General features: G+C 52.1%; 1 protein-coding gene across 1 annotated transcript in view; it reads left to right on the top strand.

Moving 5' to 3' along the window:
- The first annotated feature begins 470 nt into the window (after window positions 1-470).
- The window catches only part of CLDN15 (claudin 15), a 73,823-nt gene continuing 57,864 nt past the window's right edge, over window positions 471-16,429 (top strand). The window contains exon 1 of the mRNA XM_069215753.1: window positions 471-1,244. Within this exon, the coding sequence (XP_069071854.1) occupies window positions 1,028-1,244 (217 nt within the window). The 5' untranslated portion in view covers window positions 471-1,027. The remainder of the gene's footprint in view (window positions 1,245-16,429) is intronic.

Genomic DNA, 16,429 nt, shown 5'->3' with positions numbered 1-16,429 from the left:
AGAGAGAGAGAGAGAGAGAGAGAGAGAGAGAGAGAGAGAGAGAGGCACTGACAGAGAGAGACAGACAGATGCCGTGAGAGAGAGACAGAAGTCAGAGCGAGACAGAGAGGGATGGAGAGAGATGCCTTGAGCGAGAGAGGAACAGAGAGAGATGCATTGAGAGAGAAACAGAGACATACAGACAAACAGAGAGAACGGAGACAGCTGCCTCGAGAGATAGATCCTTTGAGAGACAGACAGGGTGTGAGAGAGAGCCGCCTTGAGAAAAAAGCAAGCAAACAGACAGGGTGACAGGGAAAGCTGCCTCGAGAGAGCGGCAGAGGCAGACAGGGTGACGGAGACAGAGGTCTTGAGAGAGAAGCAGAGACACACAGACAGAGATGCCTTGAGAGAGAGGCGGAGACAGACAGAGAGAGATGCCTTCAGGGAAGCGGGCAGGGAGGGCTCCCCGGCCACCTCCCCGGGGTGGACCCGTTACTTAGAGGCGGGGCCTCCATAAGAGGTGCCCACAGGTGGGTGCTGACGTCACCCCGCACCTGTACCTGGACCTGGACCTCAGAGCCCTGGCAGTCTGCGCGCCTCATCCCTGCGGTCGGAGGAGAGAGTCTGTGCTCCTTGCCACGTTAATGCCCCATCATCTGCAGATAGCCCCTGCTCCGGAGAAGTGCCCCAGTCAGACCCTCGCCGCTAGTGCCCCATCTCCGAGGGTGAGTCCCGGCTGGTACCTCTGCTCCAAAAAGTGCCCAGAGCCCGTTCTTTATATGTAGCTCTGCCCCCACCCAGTGCCCATGCTCCATAGACGTGCCCCTGCCAGAGCTCCTGCCCCCTAGATGTGTCTTTGCTGCCCCCCCCGCCAGTGCGCCCTAGAAGTGCCCCTGCACCAATAGGACCCCTGCTTCTTGCCCTCTCAGAGCTTCATCTCCGGGCCCCTGCCTTCTGCCCCTCCTCCCTGCCTCGGCACTCCCTACCTTCCTCTTACCCCCTGACTCGGCACCCTCCTGCCCCCCTGCCCCTCACTTCGGGCATCATGTCCGTGCTCCTGGAGACAGCTGGTTTCTTCTTCGGGGTGATCGGGTCCGGGCTCCTGGGCATCACCCTCTTCAATGCCAACTGGCGAGTGTCCACCGTGGACGGAAACGTCATCACCACGTCCACCCTCTTCGAGAACCTGTGGCAGAACTGTGCCACCGACTCCACCGGGGTCTACAACTGCAGGGACTTCCCCTCTCTGCTGGCACTGTCAGGTAAGGGCACACCATACTGGCACTGCCAGGTAGGGGCATCAGGGCACTGCCTTCCATGCTGGCACTGCCGGGTAAGGGAACTCCATACTGCAACTGCCAGGTAAGGGCGCCGCGGGCACCGCCCTCTATGCTGTCAGGTAGGGGCGCGCATACTGCCACTGTCAGGCAACGACACTGCCAAGTAAGGTCACTCCACACTGGCACTGCCAGGTAAGGGCACTCCATGCTGGCACTGCAAGGTAAGGGCACTCCATGCTGGCACTGTCAGGTAAGGGCACTTCATGCTGGCGAACCAGGTAAGGGTGCCGCGGGCACCGCCCTCTATGCTGTCAGGTAGGGGCGCGCATGCTGCCACTGTCAGGCAAGGGCACTGCCAAGTAAGGGCACTCCACGCTGGCACTGCCAGGTAAGGGCACTCCATACTGGCACTGCCAGGTAAGGGCACTACATGCTGGCACTCCATGCTGGCACTGCCAGGTAAGGGCACTCCATGCTGGCACTGCTATGAAAGGGCACCGCAGGCACTGTTAGGTAACCCACCAAAGCCGTGCTCCCAAATGCTGACACTGCTCAAGGGCTCTGCCTTCCATATTGGCAATGCCAGGGAAACACATAGAGCGCTCCCCTCCTTGCTGGCACTGCCCCGGGGCTCCGCTCCATGCTGACACTATCAGCTAAGGGCGCCCCAGGGGTACACCCTCCATGCTAGCTCCGCTCGTTCACCTTTTCACTACCCGGGGAGCGTATCCCGGACGCTCCTTGTGGTGGCACAGCCATGTACCCACATCCCTTCTGCCGTGGGCACAGCCAGGTACCCACAGCCCCTCTGGCACGGGCACAGCCAGGTACCCTCAGCCCCTCTTTCGTGGGCACAGCCAGGTACCTACGTCCCTTCTGCCATGGGCACAGCCAGGTATCCAGAGCCCCTTTACCATGGGCACAGCCAGGTACCCTCAGCCCCTCTGCCGTGGGCACAGCCAGGTACCCACAGCCCCTCTGCCATGGGCACAGCCAGGTATCCTCACACCCTCTGCCGTGGGCACAGCCAGGTACCCACAGCCCCTCTGGCATGGGCACAGCCAGCTACCCACACCCCCTCTGGCACGGGCACAGCCAGGTACCCACAGCCCCTCTGGCACGGGCACAGCCAGGTACCCATAGCCCCTCTGGCACGGGCACAGCCAGGTACCCACAGCCCCGCTGCCATTGGCACAGCCAGGTATCCAGAGCCCCTCTGCCATGGGCACAGCCAGCTACCCACAGCCCCTTATTCCAATGTGTAATCACCCGGTCTGCAGGCGCTGTTTAAGGTTGTTTATTTAAAGCCCCAGGCCGTCCAGAGCTAAATCTGTGCAGAGTGCAGAGGATGGGGGGGAGGGGTTCTGCAGGGCCCCCCCAACATATTGAGTTCAGCCACTGTGGTCTTGGGGTTCACTGCAACTTCGAGGCGCTTGATCGCCCGAACTTCGGTGAAATTAAAAACAGGACATCTCCTTGTTCCCTGACAAGGCCGCAGCGCATACTTCAGTCTTAATGTGTCCCGTTCAAATGGGTCTTTCATGAGCACCACATAACACCACCCGCAGTGTCCGCTGCCAGTGTGTCATGGACCCCAGTGCCGCCCCTCGCCCCCATGAATTAAAATGCAACAATAATCAGGGTTCATGGGCCCCTCAGGCCTCTGGGACCCGGTGCCACTGCACCTGCGAAAGCCATGAAACCTACACCTTTGGTATGACTCTCTGGAGATCTTCCACCCCCCGTATGTAATCTAAGAAGGGTGGGGAGCTGGATTCCACTAAGTGGGTCCTGTCACTGCCCCAAATCCCGCAACCCCCAACCACCTGCCCCCAAACCAGAGAGTGGGTCTGAGGGTGAGGAGCTGGGGGGCTGTGCCATAATGAACAAGTTAACATACGTACCGGAACATGAAACAACATACAGAGCAGAGCATACAAGTGAACATATAGAGCGGAACATGCTAGTGAACATGCAGAGCAGATAACAGGCGTGTACCAAGCTGGCCAGGTGAATAGGTGCGCCATACAGGGCAGATACTGGAATGTGCCAGGCTGGCCAGGTGAAGGGGTGTGCCATACAGAGTAGATACTGGAATGTGCCAGGCTGACCAGGTGAAGGGGTGCGCCATACCAGGCTCACCAGGTGAAGGGGTGCGCCATACAGAGCAGATACTGGAATGTGCCAGGCTGACCAGGTGAAGGGGTGCGCCATACAGGGCAGATACTGGAATGTGCCAGGCTGACCAGGTGAAGGGGTGCGCCATACAGGGCAGATACTGGAATGTGCCAGGCTGACCAGGTGAAGGGGTGCGCCATACAGAGCAGATACTGGAATGTGCCAGGCTGGCCAGGTGAAGTGGTGCGCCATACAGAGCAGATACTGGAATGTGCCAGGCTGACCAGGTGAAGGGGTGCGCCATACAGAGCAGATACTGGAATGTGCCAGGCTGACCAGGTGAAGGGATGTGCCATACAGAGAAGATACTGGAATGTGCCAGGCTGACCATTGGCTCTCTTGCCGCTCAGTACAGAGTCAAGTGCCACACTGATCCAGTGAAGGGCTGAACCACATTGAGCAAGCGGTGTAACACACCGGCACGCACTGTCCGGAGCAGGTACAAGGGTGTACCATTCTTTGTGTCTACCATACTGAATATGTGCAGAGGTGTACCATGATAATGGTGTTTACTATGCTAATAACCTGCAAAGGTGACCAATATTGAGGTAGGGAAAATGCAGGTGCCATACTTAGCAGAACAAAGAGTGTTCCCAGTACTTATTTTGAGCTGGTGTTTTCTGGTGCTCGGCACTGGCACTTATAACAGTCCACCGGATGGAACAGTTTCTCTAATTTTGATGTGAGCACACCAACAGTGCATAGTGCAACATTCATTAAACATTTAAATATACAATCAGTCGACTAGTAGAGCGCAACTTGTCAACTTGCATCCAGGCACTGCCAGGGTCTCAGTCAAAGGGCCACATTTTCAGCATCCTTCAGAACTCCTGGTGAGGAGGGAGGTCCGGCGGTGCACAGTGGAGGCCTTCCGAGGCTCTGGCTGCGAGGTAGAACTGTCCTCTTGCTCTGCTGCGTAGCATGCAGGGGTTATGGGTCAGTGCGGGGAAGGCGGAGCGGAGGTGGCTGCAGGGTTTGTGGAATCTCAGGCGTTGGTTGATGTAGGCGGGTCCAGAGTCGAGCAGGGCCTTGAACGCGTGGGCGAGGAGCTTGACCTGGCATCTCTTCTGAACCAGGAACCAGTGGAGTTTTTTTTGAGGTGGGGGGTGATGTGTGTGCGATAAGGGAGTTCCAGGATGAGTCTTTCTGCTGCATTCTGGGTGGGCTGTAGTCTTTGAACTAGGTGGGCCTCAATTCCCACTTAGAGGGTGTTGCTGTAGTTCAGTCGACTGGTGACAAGGGCTTGGGTGATGGTGCATCTCATGTTTTGGGGAGGCCACTTGTAAATTTTACGTAGCATGTGGAGGATGAAGAAGCAGGAGGATGGCACTGCGTTGACTTAGGACCTCATGGTACTCAGACCATTCTTGTAGCTTGGGTGGCCTGGAATATTCAAACTGTCACACTTGTAGGAGGGTGGTGGTGAGTAGTTGTTGTACTGTCGTTGGCAGCAGTGGTGGTGTCAATGTGTGGCGCAAGCTCCAGGGGAATCCCAAGAAGGTCCCTGGCACTCATTGGGTTTTACAAATTAAGCACTGGGTGTACCATATTCATCTGGATAATGCATGTACCATACGGAGAACAGGTGAAGGGGCGTCCCATACTAAGCCACTGAAGGCATGTACCATACCGAGAACAGGTGAAGGGGTGTCCCATTCTAAGCCACTGAAGGCATATACCATACTGAGGCCAGGTGAAGGGGTGTCCCATTCTAAGCCACTGAAGGCATGTACCATACTGAGGCCAGGTGAAGGGTGTCCCATTCTAAGCCACTGAAGGCATGTACCATACTGAGGCCAGGTGAAGGGGCGTCCCATACTAAACCGCTGAAGAGATGTACCATACTGAGGCCAGGTGAAGGGGTGTCCCTACTCAGCCACTGAAGGCATGCACCATACTGAGTCCAGTTGAAGGGGTGTCCCATTCTAAGCCACTAAAGGCATGTACCATACCGAGAACAGGTGAAGGGGTGTCCCATTCTAAGCCACTGAAGGCATATACTATACTGAGGCCAGTGAACGGGTGTCCCATACTGAGCCACTGAAGGCATGTATCATTCTGAGGCCAAGTGAAGGGGTGTCCTATCCTGAGCCCATGAAGGCTTGTACCATATTGAGGCCATGTGAAGGGGTGTCCCATACTAAGCCGCTGAAGGGATGTACCATATTGAGGCCAGGTGAAGGCGTGTCCCATGATGGGCTGCTGAAGGCATGTACCATATTGAGGCCAGGTGAAGGGGTGTCCCATAGTGAGCAGGAAAGGGCTGTGTCATAAGGACTGAGTAAGTGCATGCACCATACTGAACATGTGAAGGGTGGCAATGCTGAGCAGGTGTGGGGGTGCCCTGGACTAAGCATGACAAAGGTTGACCACACTGAGCATTGGGGGGTCTGCACCATCTTGAGCTAAACAAAGCGTCACCTATTCCGGGAGTGAAAGGCTGCCTTGTCTGAAGTATTCATTCCTATATGTCTTCAACACCGAAAATCGTCTTGGCGCTAAGAATCCAGGCAGAGGAGCTGGATTTACCAATGTTTGGCACAGGCGCTCACGTGACGCACAGCAGCGCCACGTGGCGCCAGGAGCAGCCTCAACCCGCTTCACCCACAGAAGGATATGTGGCCAAAGGCTGATGCAAGTGCAGACTGAAAGGCTTGGTGTTGCATAACACGGAATCCAGACAATGTGTGCACCGTGGCCTGGGAGAGGGGGGCACAATCCACAGTAACAGGGGACCCACAGAGCGGGGTGACCGGCTGTACGTGATCCCCAGCACCGAATGAGAGCATTTCATGGCCAAGGGGGAAAACGTCTGCCTCTCCCTCACGTGATACCTGTAATTGTGGTTAAATGACACTCATTACGCCATTAACATCTGGACAATTGCGCGGGTGTGGTTACTGACATCACCCGCACACAGCATCTCATTAACAACTGCACAACTTTTAACAGAAGGCTGGGGCGTTTCTGCCCAGCAGGGAAGATAGTGCGACTCATCAACTGGCGTGTCTCTGCCCGATGTGTGCACCCCGGAGTTTGTATCCAAGTAATGCGTGTGTATGTGTGTGTCTGTCCGTGTGTCTGCCTGTCTGTGTTGTCAGTCTGCCTCTGTGTGTATGTCTGAGTATGTGTTTCAGTGCCTGTGTATGTCTTTATATCTGCGTGTCTGAGTGTGTAAGTGTCTGTCTGTCTGTGTGTGTGTTTGTGTGTCTCTCTGTGCCAGTCTTTCTGTGTGTTTGTGAATATGTGTCTGTCTGTGTTGGTGTCTGTGTCTGTGGCAAACGTCCTATTCTGGTCCGTGTAAAAGTACCCAGAGTGTGAGTATTAGAAGTAGGGGTGGGGTGGGGGTTCTGAAGAGTATCTGGAACTCCCTTCCCTTTTGACACACGCTCCCTCTTGGATATCAAGGACTAAACATGTCAGTGATGGCCCCTTACAGAGAGGGTTGCTGCTGCTAATTTTTTCAGCTTAAAACAAAAACCTGTTATATCAGCATAATGCTTCTCTTGGCCAGAGCCTGCCCCCCCCCAACATGGGATCATTTGAGGTCACCACCCCTGCTCTAATGTCTACAGAGTTTCATGTGCCTTGTTTTCAGTGTGTACCTGTGATGTATGACCTTCCAGTGTTTCCAGGCCTGTGCATGTGTTGGGGTTGAGACTGTGGCCCTCATTACGACCCTGGCGGTCGGCGGTAATATGGTGGAAATTACTGCCAACAGGCTGGAGGTACTTTCCACCATATTATGGCATTGGCTGAAGCCAAACCGCCAATGTACCACACAAACCACCACAGCGGTAATGGCTGCCGGACTGGAGATATCGATCTCCAGCCTGGTGGCTGCCACTGTACCACCTGCGGGATTATGACCCCGCCTACAGCCATGGTTTTCGTGGCTCCCTTACCGCCACGAAAACCATGGATGTAGACACTGTCAGTAACAGGGAATCCCTTCCCTGTCCCTGATAAAGGTCTTCCCCACCCGTCCCCCTTCCCAGAGTCCCCCAACCCCCTTTCCTCTCCAAACCCCCCCTACATTCACGCCCCCTTCACACACGCACACAGACACCCAATCCCACATTCATCCACGCATTCATACATGCATTCACACACACATACGCACACACTTTCATACATACAAGTAGACACGCATTCACAGAACACAACATACACGCACTCACACCTCCATACATGCACACACATTCAACACGCAACACACACCCACATACATGCACGTACAAACATACACCCCCACACACACACACAGAACATCCTCCTCCCCTATCGGAGCACCCACTTACCTGTGTTTAGGGGGTCCTCCGTTAGGAGACGGGACGGGGCGCTGCTGCCAGCAGTAGCGTCCGCCAGCAGAACACCACCAGGCCGTATTATTGGTCATAATAGGGCCGGCGGCGGTCTAATGGCGTGGTGCTGCTGCTGGCAGCAGCGCCACCTTACCGCCATCTGCCGGCATGGCCACAGCCAGATTTCTGCCAACCTTCTGGCCGAAATCCGGCTGTGGTCATAATACAGCGGAGGGCTAGTAGCCGCGGCAACAGTCTTTTGGCGGCAGTCGCCACGGCAGTAGGTGTTTTTTACTTCCACTGTCATAATGAGGCCAGTATCTTGTCATGTACGCTTTTCATATGTCCGCAATTCTCTGGGCAGGGGCGGCTCCTCCGTTAGGGCAGAGGAACGTTAACCCCCCCTACCCCGCCACCAGCAGAAGCTGCAAAACCTTTATCAAACAAAATGATAATAAACCATGTTTATTGTTGTTTCATTTGTTAAAGGGGCGGGGCCACGGAGGTGACGAGCAGTGAGGGGAGTGCACTGTGCACTCCCCTCAGTGTGCATGTATGTTTGGCCAGATGGGTCGGGACAGCCAAACACACATGCGCAGTAGGCTCTCTCCAGCCTGGCATTGTGTTGCTGGGCTGGAGAGAGACCGCACAGGCTCCCAGTAAGCCTGGGAGAGTCCTGCCAATCCTGATGCTGCTCGGAGCAGCGTCAAAACTGACCGCAGGGCAGGCTCAGAGCCGGTGCCTGCAGTGACGGGAGGAAGAGGAGCGGGGTGGGAGCGAAGCAGGTAAGTTTTTATTTAAAAAAAAATATATTTTTAAATAAATGTTACCCCCTCCAACCTCCACCTCCCCCACCTACCCCTGCGCATTGCACCCACTGTCTCTTGTGACTGAAGCGAACCGCATGCTTCCAGAGGGCCTCCGGAGGGCTGTGGTGGTGTTGTTATATACTTTGTATCCTGCTGATGCCTTCCTCTGATGTTTCCTCGGTGTCTCCTGAACGTATCTGCAGAAATGAGGAATTACCAGTGGAATCTGCATACCTCTCTCGCTTCCTCTGGCAATCCCACATGTTCCCACTGATCAGAAATGTCCCCATGAAAGAACTCGGTTCACAGAGTTACCATTATCAGTATCCTAATCCCGACTGGGCCTGAGTCCATACATACATAAATTCAAAAACTCACAGGAGCGAGGCCACTCATTTGGAGTGGAAAAATATATTTGTTTTTATCAGAATCAATGATAGTGGCTTTGGTATTATGGTTAGGATAAAGGGCCTGATTTAGAACTGAGCAGCTGAGCAGACGGGTTACTGCGTCAAAACGGTGACAGATATCCCGTCTGCAGAAATCTAAATCCCATTGTATCCTACGGGATTGACGGACGGGATATCCGTCACCGTTGTGACAGAGTAACGCGTCAGCCGAGTTTTAAAGCAGGCTTATAGTTTCCTTTGAAAATACATTTTTTTGCCAGCGGCCAGGCCCTGCCGCTTATCCTACGTGCAAAGCACGACTGAGGGTAACATGACATGTAAGCTTATCTGTAAGATTATTTAGAAGATTTCTAATTGCAACTCTCACATCAAGGGTAAGCTCACAAACACTGAATTTGGGGGTTTTCAGTGAATTTCTGCTTTCGATCTTATAGTACATTGGACTTCTATAAGAATATACAAAGGCCGGCGCTGTGGGTTTTGGCCACTTGTGAAGTTTGTGGCACCGCTGCCGCCTCCCACTGCATGCACTCCTTGTAGAAGTTTATAGCAGTTGGACACTAATAGATTAATACACCAATAAAAGCGCATTGACACATTGACATCGTAGGGCAAAGGTTACATTTGAGTTTATCACCATAGCACAGTAAAACCGACACGAGGATCACAGTTTATTGCTTCACAGATTGCCTGTAACACATAGTTTCCAATGTAAAACAACTCAGAAGGGCGCTTTGATGTGAGTTTTGAACTTGCTGCACAAATGTCCCTCTCCCCACACTCACAACACACATATATATGTTCACTGAAAAAATCAAAAGTTAAAGTGGTGTCATAGTGAGGTAAAATGTCAGTTAATACAAAACATTTTAAACTAAAAAAAACAATGAAATTCACCATTTATCGTTAACTGATGTAACTATAACTTCACATTGCACAGCGCTGTCATCAATGATATCATTCCAGTTGTCATCAATGATGTCACAGAACATGCCACGAGTGTAGTATGTGAGACCGTAAGCAGTGCATGGCCAGGGCACAAGTTATAGTTACTTCTCTGGTGAAACTATTGCCCTATGAATGTGATGGGCTTGACAAAGCTAACAGGCAGAATGCCCTGCCTCGTACTATACAATTCTGCTGCTTCCTTAAAGCCATTAGCCAATCCCTTCACAACGCTAGGTGGCCCGTAGGGGTTTGGGCACAGCCAGGCTCTCTGGGGAGTGGGGTGCAGGGCCAGGCAAGAAATACACCCCGCTCCCTGTGCACAACTGTGTTGACTGCCCACAGGGAATGGAGTTAAGGGCCCTGGCCAGTCCGTGCGCCCAGCCCCACATGCCTGCGGGGGGTAGGAAGAGCCAGGCCGCAGGTAAACCCTGCAGCCAACCCCATACCACGCATGGCCTTCGGGCGCATGCAGGGATTAGTTGGTATATTTTACTCACCATGGTACTACGGTAGAAAAAAATATATTTAAAAAAATAATGAGAGGGTCCCTAGAGCCAAATGTCATGGTGTAGGCCATAGCATGTGCAGTGGTGGTTGGCTGCCTGCAGTGGGTTTTTTGCAGGTCCACCCCACTGTTGTGCACCGCTGAAGGGTATGTGCAGCAGGGGTTGGATGCCTGTGTTGAAAACAGCCAAAGGTTGTGTACAACGAGTGGTTGAATGCCTGTGAGGAGTTGGACAGGCCAGGCCTTGTGGCCTACTTTCTGCTACGCACCGCTGAGGGGCATGTGCAGTGCAGGGTTGGACACCACAGGGGTTAGGGCAGCCTGGCAGGAGTGCAGACCCTGCTATCAACTCCCCTGCGGTTTGGCCGCCCTGCTGGAGTTGAATGCAGGATATTGGCGAGCACAGAACTCAATCGTGCGCCCACGGGTTTTGCAGGGGAGTAGGACACGCTTGGTGCGATTTGGGCACCTAACTGAAGAAGGTGCACAGAGGGAAGAGTGGGGACCTTTGTAGAGCCAACCCCAGCTAGACAGGATTAAAGGGCGTTCATGGGGGGTGGGGAGAGGGGGCTGCTCGTAGGGAGGTTAGTGCAGGGCCTTGCCGGAGTCTCGACCCCATCGCCAGCTCCCTGCTGCACATGAGCAAAAGCAATGCACAGCACGGAGCATGGCTTCACAGAGGGTGTGGAGTTAAGAAAGAAAGTTGTTAGTAAATGGCCTATAACGGGCGTTTAGTCATATAAAGTATACAGTTACTGTATGTACATGCGTGGGTACCTAAAATAAAAACATGGTGTGGTTCTGCATGTTGAAAGTTATGTGGTGCGCCCTTCGCAGCCAAGCAACTGCAGAGCACAACCAGAGGCCATCTGCAGAGAAGGGTTTGCCATCCACAAAGGACTGTGCACAGGGCTGACAGGAGGTCATGTTCTGTAGGTTTTGACTCTGCGCAGCAGGAGTGGGTACCAGTGGGGAGGTAAGGTGCACAACTTGGCCGCAGACAAGGCCGCTATCTTTGTTTCGCATGGTGTGCACAGCTGGGGGATGCTATTCCACAGGGTGTTGGGAGTAGAGCCTGGCTGTCTGTGGAGAAGTTGGCGCAGGACCTAGCAGGAGGCCACGCCAGCAGCCAATCCCTCATTGCACAAGCAAAGACTGTGTGCAGTGAGGGGTTTCGAGCTAACGAGGTGTTGGGCACAGGGCCTGGAAAGAGCAAGGCCTTGCAGCTAATGCCAATGCGTATGGCCTTCGACTGTAATCAGCACGGAGTAGGACACCCATGGAGGGGTTGGGTGCAGGGCATGGCCAGAGGTCTACCCCCATCTCAAACCATCGCCGTGAGACCGTCTGTCGCACGTTACTGAAGGGGCTGAGCATATGCTCAACTCAGATTATGATAACCAAAGACAGAAATTCACTGAAAAAAACAAAGGTTAAAGTGCCAGGTGTTGAAATGAGATAAGAATTAATGTTTACAAATGTAAAGAACAGTGCAATTCTCAGTTATTGCTTAGTGAAGTAACTATAATTTGCACCACCCTCATGCATTACTTATGACTTCACATATTACATCACTCCTGCCATGTTAAATTACATCACTCAAATGACATCATTCATGATGCTACTATTCACATTGCTCCATAAACCCTTACTTCACTTTAAAATTAAAGTTATTATTAAAGGACCCTCACAGGGCCAGCTTTACTGTGGTGCAACTGGTGCAGCTGACTGGGCACTGACTTGGAGGGGGAGCACTTGCCTCAGGGGACGCTGTATTTAGCAATAACCAATGATTTAAAAGCCCCTGCTGCAGAGTTCCTTGTGCCCAGCTTTCAGGCAGCAAAACACTTGTGCTTAATGTTCCTGCTAGAGAGGGATCTGGAGTTTGTTTAGTGGCAGTTTTGACTTATCATAAAGTAGCTCAGAGGTTGCTGCAAAGAACAGATCTGTATTTTGTGGAATAGTGAAATGAGCCCTTAATAGTGCTTTAAAACTAATGAAATGTATCTGGAGAGGGGCTCTGGAGAAATATGGGGCACCTTTGCCAGGTTGTAGTGTGGGAATCCGAGGAGGAGGTCATGGGAGGGCGTCAGAAAATAATTTTGCACTGGGTACCACTGGCGCTAAAGCCAGCCCTGGGCATATAGTCATGTAAAGTGTACATTTACTGTATGTACATGTGTGGGTACCTAGAATTTTAAAAAGTGAGTGGTTGTGCATGTTGAAAGTTATATTGTGCGCCGTTTACAATCTTGTGAAGTTTCAGGGTACAAGTAATATTCCATGATAAATAAGGTAACGCCTGGGCACACCTGATGTGGGTTGGAGCCGCATGTTTCAAAGTAGGTTGTGACTTAGAGCCAAATTCTGTTGCAACATATATGTGAGAAAAGCCTAAAGTTATGTTGACAATAAATTGCCCATCAGTGGATGTCTGGCACTGTGCCCATGTCAAATAGTTGCAATAGAATACTATAAACAAATCCTGGTTAACAAGGACTTCATAAAGTGTGGATGTTTATTTCCAAAAAGTCAGTGAACATGCTGAGGCATTGTAGATTGTTTAATAATGCAGAATTAGGGGTTGCCCACTTAGATGAGTTTTAACTCAGAAAGGGGTGGTAAGCATGGCTCTAAGATTGCATGTTCTCCTTATCTGAATCGAGCGTGTAGTGTATTTTACCAAACTATGCAGCGTTGTCCACAGGGCTTGTCAGGAGGTTTATTATCAGTGCAAAGGCATACCTGCCAAATACCTGATGTAAAATTGTGGGTCAGGTGAAGCGTTCAAGGGGCGAGCACATTAAAATGAAGAGTAAGAACTCTTTTTTGTAGCACGTTTTAAGGTTTAAAAAGTGGGTGACCCCTGTTAAAGTCTATGGATTCATTTTGTTTGTTGTGTGGGTGAATAGCAGTACACTGGTCACACCGTGCCATGTGTGTTGCTCACACTGTGCCACCACAGCTGGTCACAGATAGAGGTGAGCACTGGTCGCCAGCAGTAGTAAGCGCTGGTCGCTCCGAATTTAGAGAACTGACTGTACTGTGCCACTGCTATTGATTTGTGCTCTGTGTGTGTGTGTGTGTGTTACACAGTGCTGCAGATATGTGTTCAATGTCTGTGTGTATGTTACACAGTGGTGCAGGTCTGTATTCAATGTCTGTGTGTGTGTTACACAGTGCTGCAGATCTGTGTTCTATGTCTCTGTGTTACACAGTGCTCTGGATTCATGCTCACTGTCTGTGTGCATGTGTTACACACTGCTGTAGATCTGTGTTCGATCTCTGTGTGTGTGTTTGTTACACAGTGCTGTGGATCTATGCTCAGTGTCTGTGTGCATGTGTCACACAGAGCTAAAGATTTTTTGTTTGATGTCTGTGTGTGTTACACAAATGTATTTCAGCTTAGTATCTGGGTGTGTTTGTTTCTCAGTTGTATGGTTTTGTATGGTGGGGCTTTGTATCTGCGTGTGTGTGTTACACAGTGCTATGGATTTATGTTCAGTGTCTAGGTGCGTGTGTTACACAGTGCTGCTTATCTGTGTTCGACGTGTGTGTGTGTGTTACACACTGCTGTGGATCTCTGTTCGATGTCTGTGCGTGTGTGCATGTGTTACACAGTGTGTTTGTGAGTATTACACAGTATAGAAATGATAGGTCTTGTCATGTGTGGAGAAGCTGTACTCATAAAGATACTCCTTGTAAATCCCTTTATAAATAGAAATCGTTAACTTACATGGAAGTGTACGTTTACCTTTGTGAATCAAGCCCTCAGTATTATATTTCAGACACCTTGGAGGCAGGCTGCCTAGAGAGGACGGGTAAGATTGGGGTCCTCAGCAAAGGCCTGGTAGGAGAAACCGAAGAAGGACACGGTGTGGTAGACGAGAGATTGTGAACAGAGGAAGCAAAGTGGGGCTGAGCAGAGAGAACCCTGGGAGACCGCTACTGCCTCTGGCGTGAGGGCGGGGCCAGCACCTGTCCGGCCAAACCCAGATCTGAAAACTGTTTATTTATGACTTTGCCTTCAGCTGAGTCGAGGCCAACACTGGCCGGATTATGTAAACGTCTTGTGTTTATCCCTCAGGAGTGAAACATCAGTGAAAGAGGACTCATCTTGTCCTTTCACTCTCAAAGAACCCACACCATGGTTCAGGAGCAGGTCACTGTCAAGGCAGTGCAAAAATCCGACCTGTGACTGCCTTGGCGCCCTGAACCTGGCTTACAAGGAGGCATGAGAGTGACACTTTCAACACTGTCCTTATCCTCCGTGGCGGCACAGGAACACAACTCTAAATAAACCTGAACCCTTCCATCAACACAGCCCTCACCGCTGCACAAAGATACTGGTGTCCTCTGTATGACAACGGTAGCCCTGACGCAGCTCATCACCCGCCGTGACCTGACCCAACAGGGCCATGGTCTGCTAGGCCCACAGCACTGCCCTGAAGAGTGAAGACCCATACCAGGAAGTGTACTGGTGCACCCACTGTGGCAGGCACAAGAACCTGAGACAACGGTAGCCCTGGCGCAGCTCCTCACCCTTTGTGACCTTACCCAACCAACCCATGGTCTGCAAGGCACATAGCACTGCCCTGAAGAGTGAAGACCCACACCAGGAAGTGTCCTGGTGCACTCACTGTGGCAGGCACAAGAACCTGAGACAACGGTAGCCCTGGCGCAGCTCCTCACCCTCAGTGACCTGACCCAACAGGACCATGGTCAACTGTGTACACAGCACTGCCCTAAAGAGTGAAGACCCCCTCCAGGAAGTGTCCTGGTGCACCCAGTGTGGCAGGCACGAGGACATGAGACAACGGTAGCACTGGTGCGGCTCTTCACTCTTAATGATCTGTCCCAACCTGGCCATGGTCTGCTAGGTGCACAGCACTACCATAAAAGAGTTAACACCCACACTAGGAAGTTTCCTGGTGCACCCACTGTGCAAGGCATAAGGAGCTGGGAGGGCCTGGGTGTGGCAACTAACCCTCAGGGACCTGAACCGAATGGGCCATGAAGAATGAACACCCATACCAAGAAGTGTGGTGGTGCACCCACTGTGCAGGGCACGAGGACCTGAGACAACAGTAGTTCTGGCGCTGCTCCTCACCCTCAGTGACCTGATCCAACTGGACCCTGGGCTGCTAGTCCCTCACCACTGCCCTGAAGAGTGAACACCAACACCAGGATGTTTGATGCTGCGCCCTATGTGGTAGGCATTGGGGCCTGAGACAACAGTAGACCTGGCACAGCAACTTACCCTCTATGACCTGACCCAACTGAACCATGTTCTGCTAGTCACACAGCACTACCCAGAACAGCGAACACTCACAACAGGATGTGTGCTGGCGCGATAGGCACGAGGACCTGAGACAACAGTAGCCCTAACATGGCTTCTCATCCTCCGTGACCTGACCCAACCAGGCCATGGTCTGCTAGGCACACAGTACAGGACTGCTCTGAAGAGTGAACACCAACATTACTGTGCTCTGTCCCCTACTGCCAGTCTACACTTAGGCACAGCATCACTTCCAGGCCAGACTGTGTCTGGGTCCCTCCAAGTCCATCAGACAGTAGACACGCTTCGCGTACCGGCACCAGTGAACGGGCCAATCTGAAGAACTAGCCTGACCCCAAAGTCCAGCACCGCAGCACTAAGGGTCTAGGGGCCAGATGTAGCAAAGGTTTTTACCCATTCTGTGTCTATGGGAAAAAGTGTTCGTACATATGGCCCTAAGTTGGGAACAGGGCTTTTATCCTGGCTTAGCACTTGGCCACCTGTCTTCTTGTTCTAGGTGAACCAGTGGCAATCTATTGCCGGTTTCTTGTCCTATTCACAACCCTTCACCACATCTCTATGTAGCCCCTCTGCAGTGATGACCCCGCCTAGCGCTCTGTTACCATGCACAGAGGTGCTGCCGAAATCCTGTTTCATGCTCACAGTGAGCACAGGTGTACCATACGGAGGGCGTCTTGGGTCTAAAGACCTTCATTTGTGCTCCTCCCAAAATAT

The sequence above is a fragment of the Pleurodeles waltl genome, chromosome 12 (genome assembly GCF_031143425.1).
Source record: "Pleurodeles waltl isolate 20211129_DDA chromosome 12, aPleWal1.hap1.20221129, whole genome shotgun sequence".
Taxonomy (NCBI): domain Eukaryota; kingdom Metazoa; phylum Chordata; class Amphibia; order Caudata; family Salamandridae; genus Pleurodeles; species Pleurodeles waltl.
The sequence above is the reverse complement of the archived record's forward strand: the minus strand, read 5'-3'. Positions and strand labels throughout refer to the sequence as shown.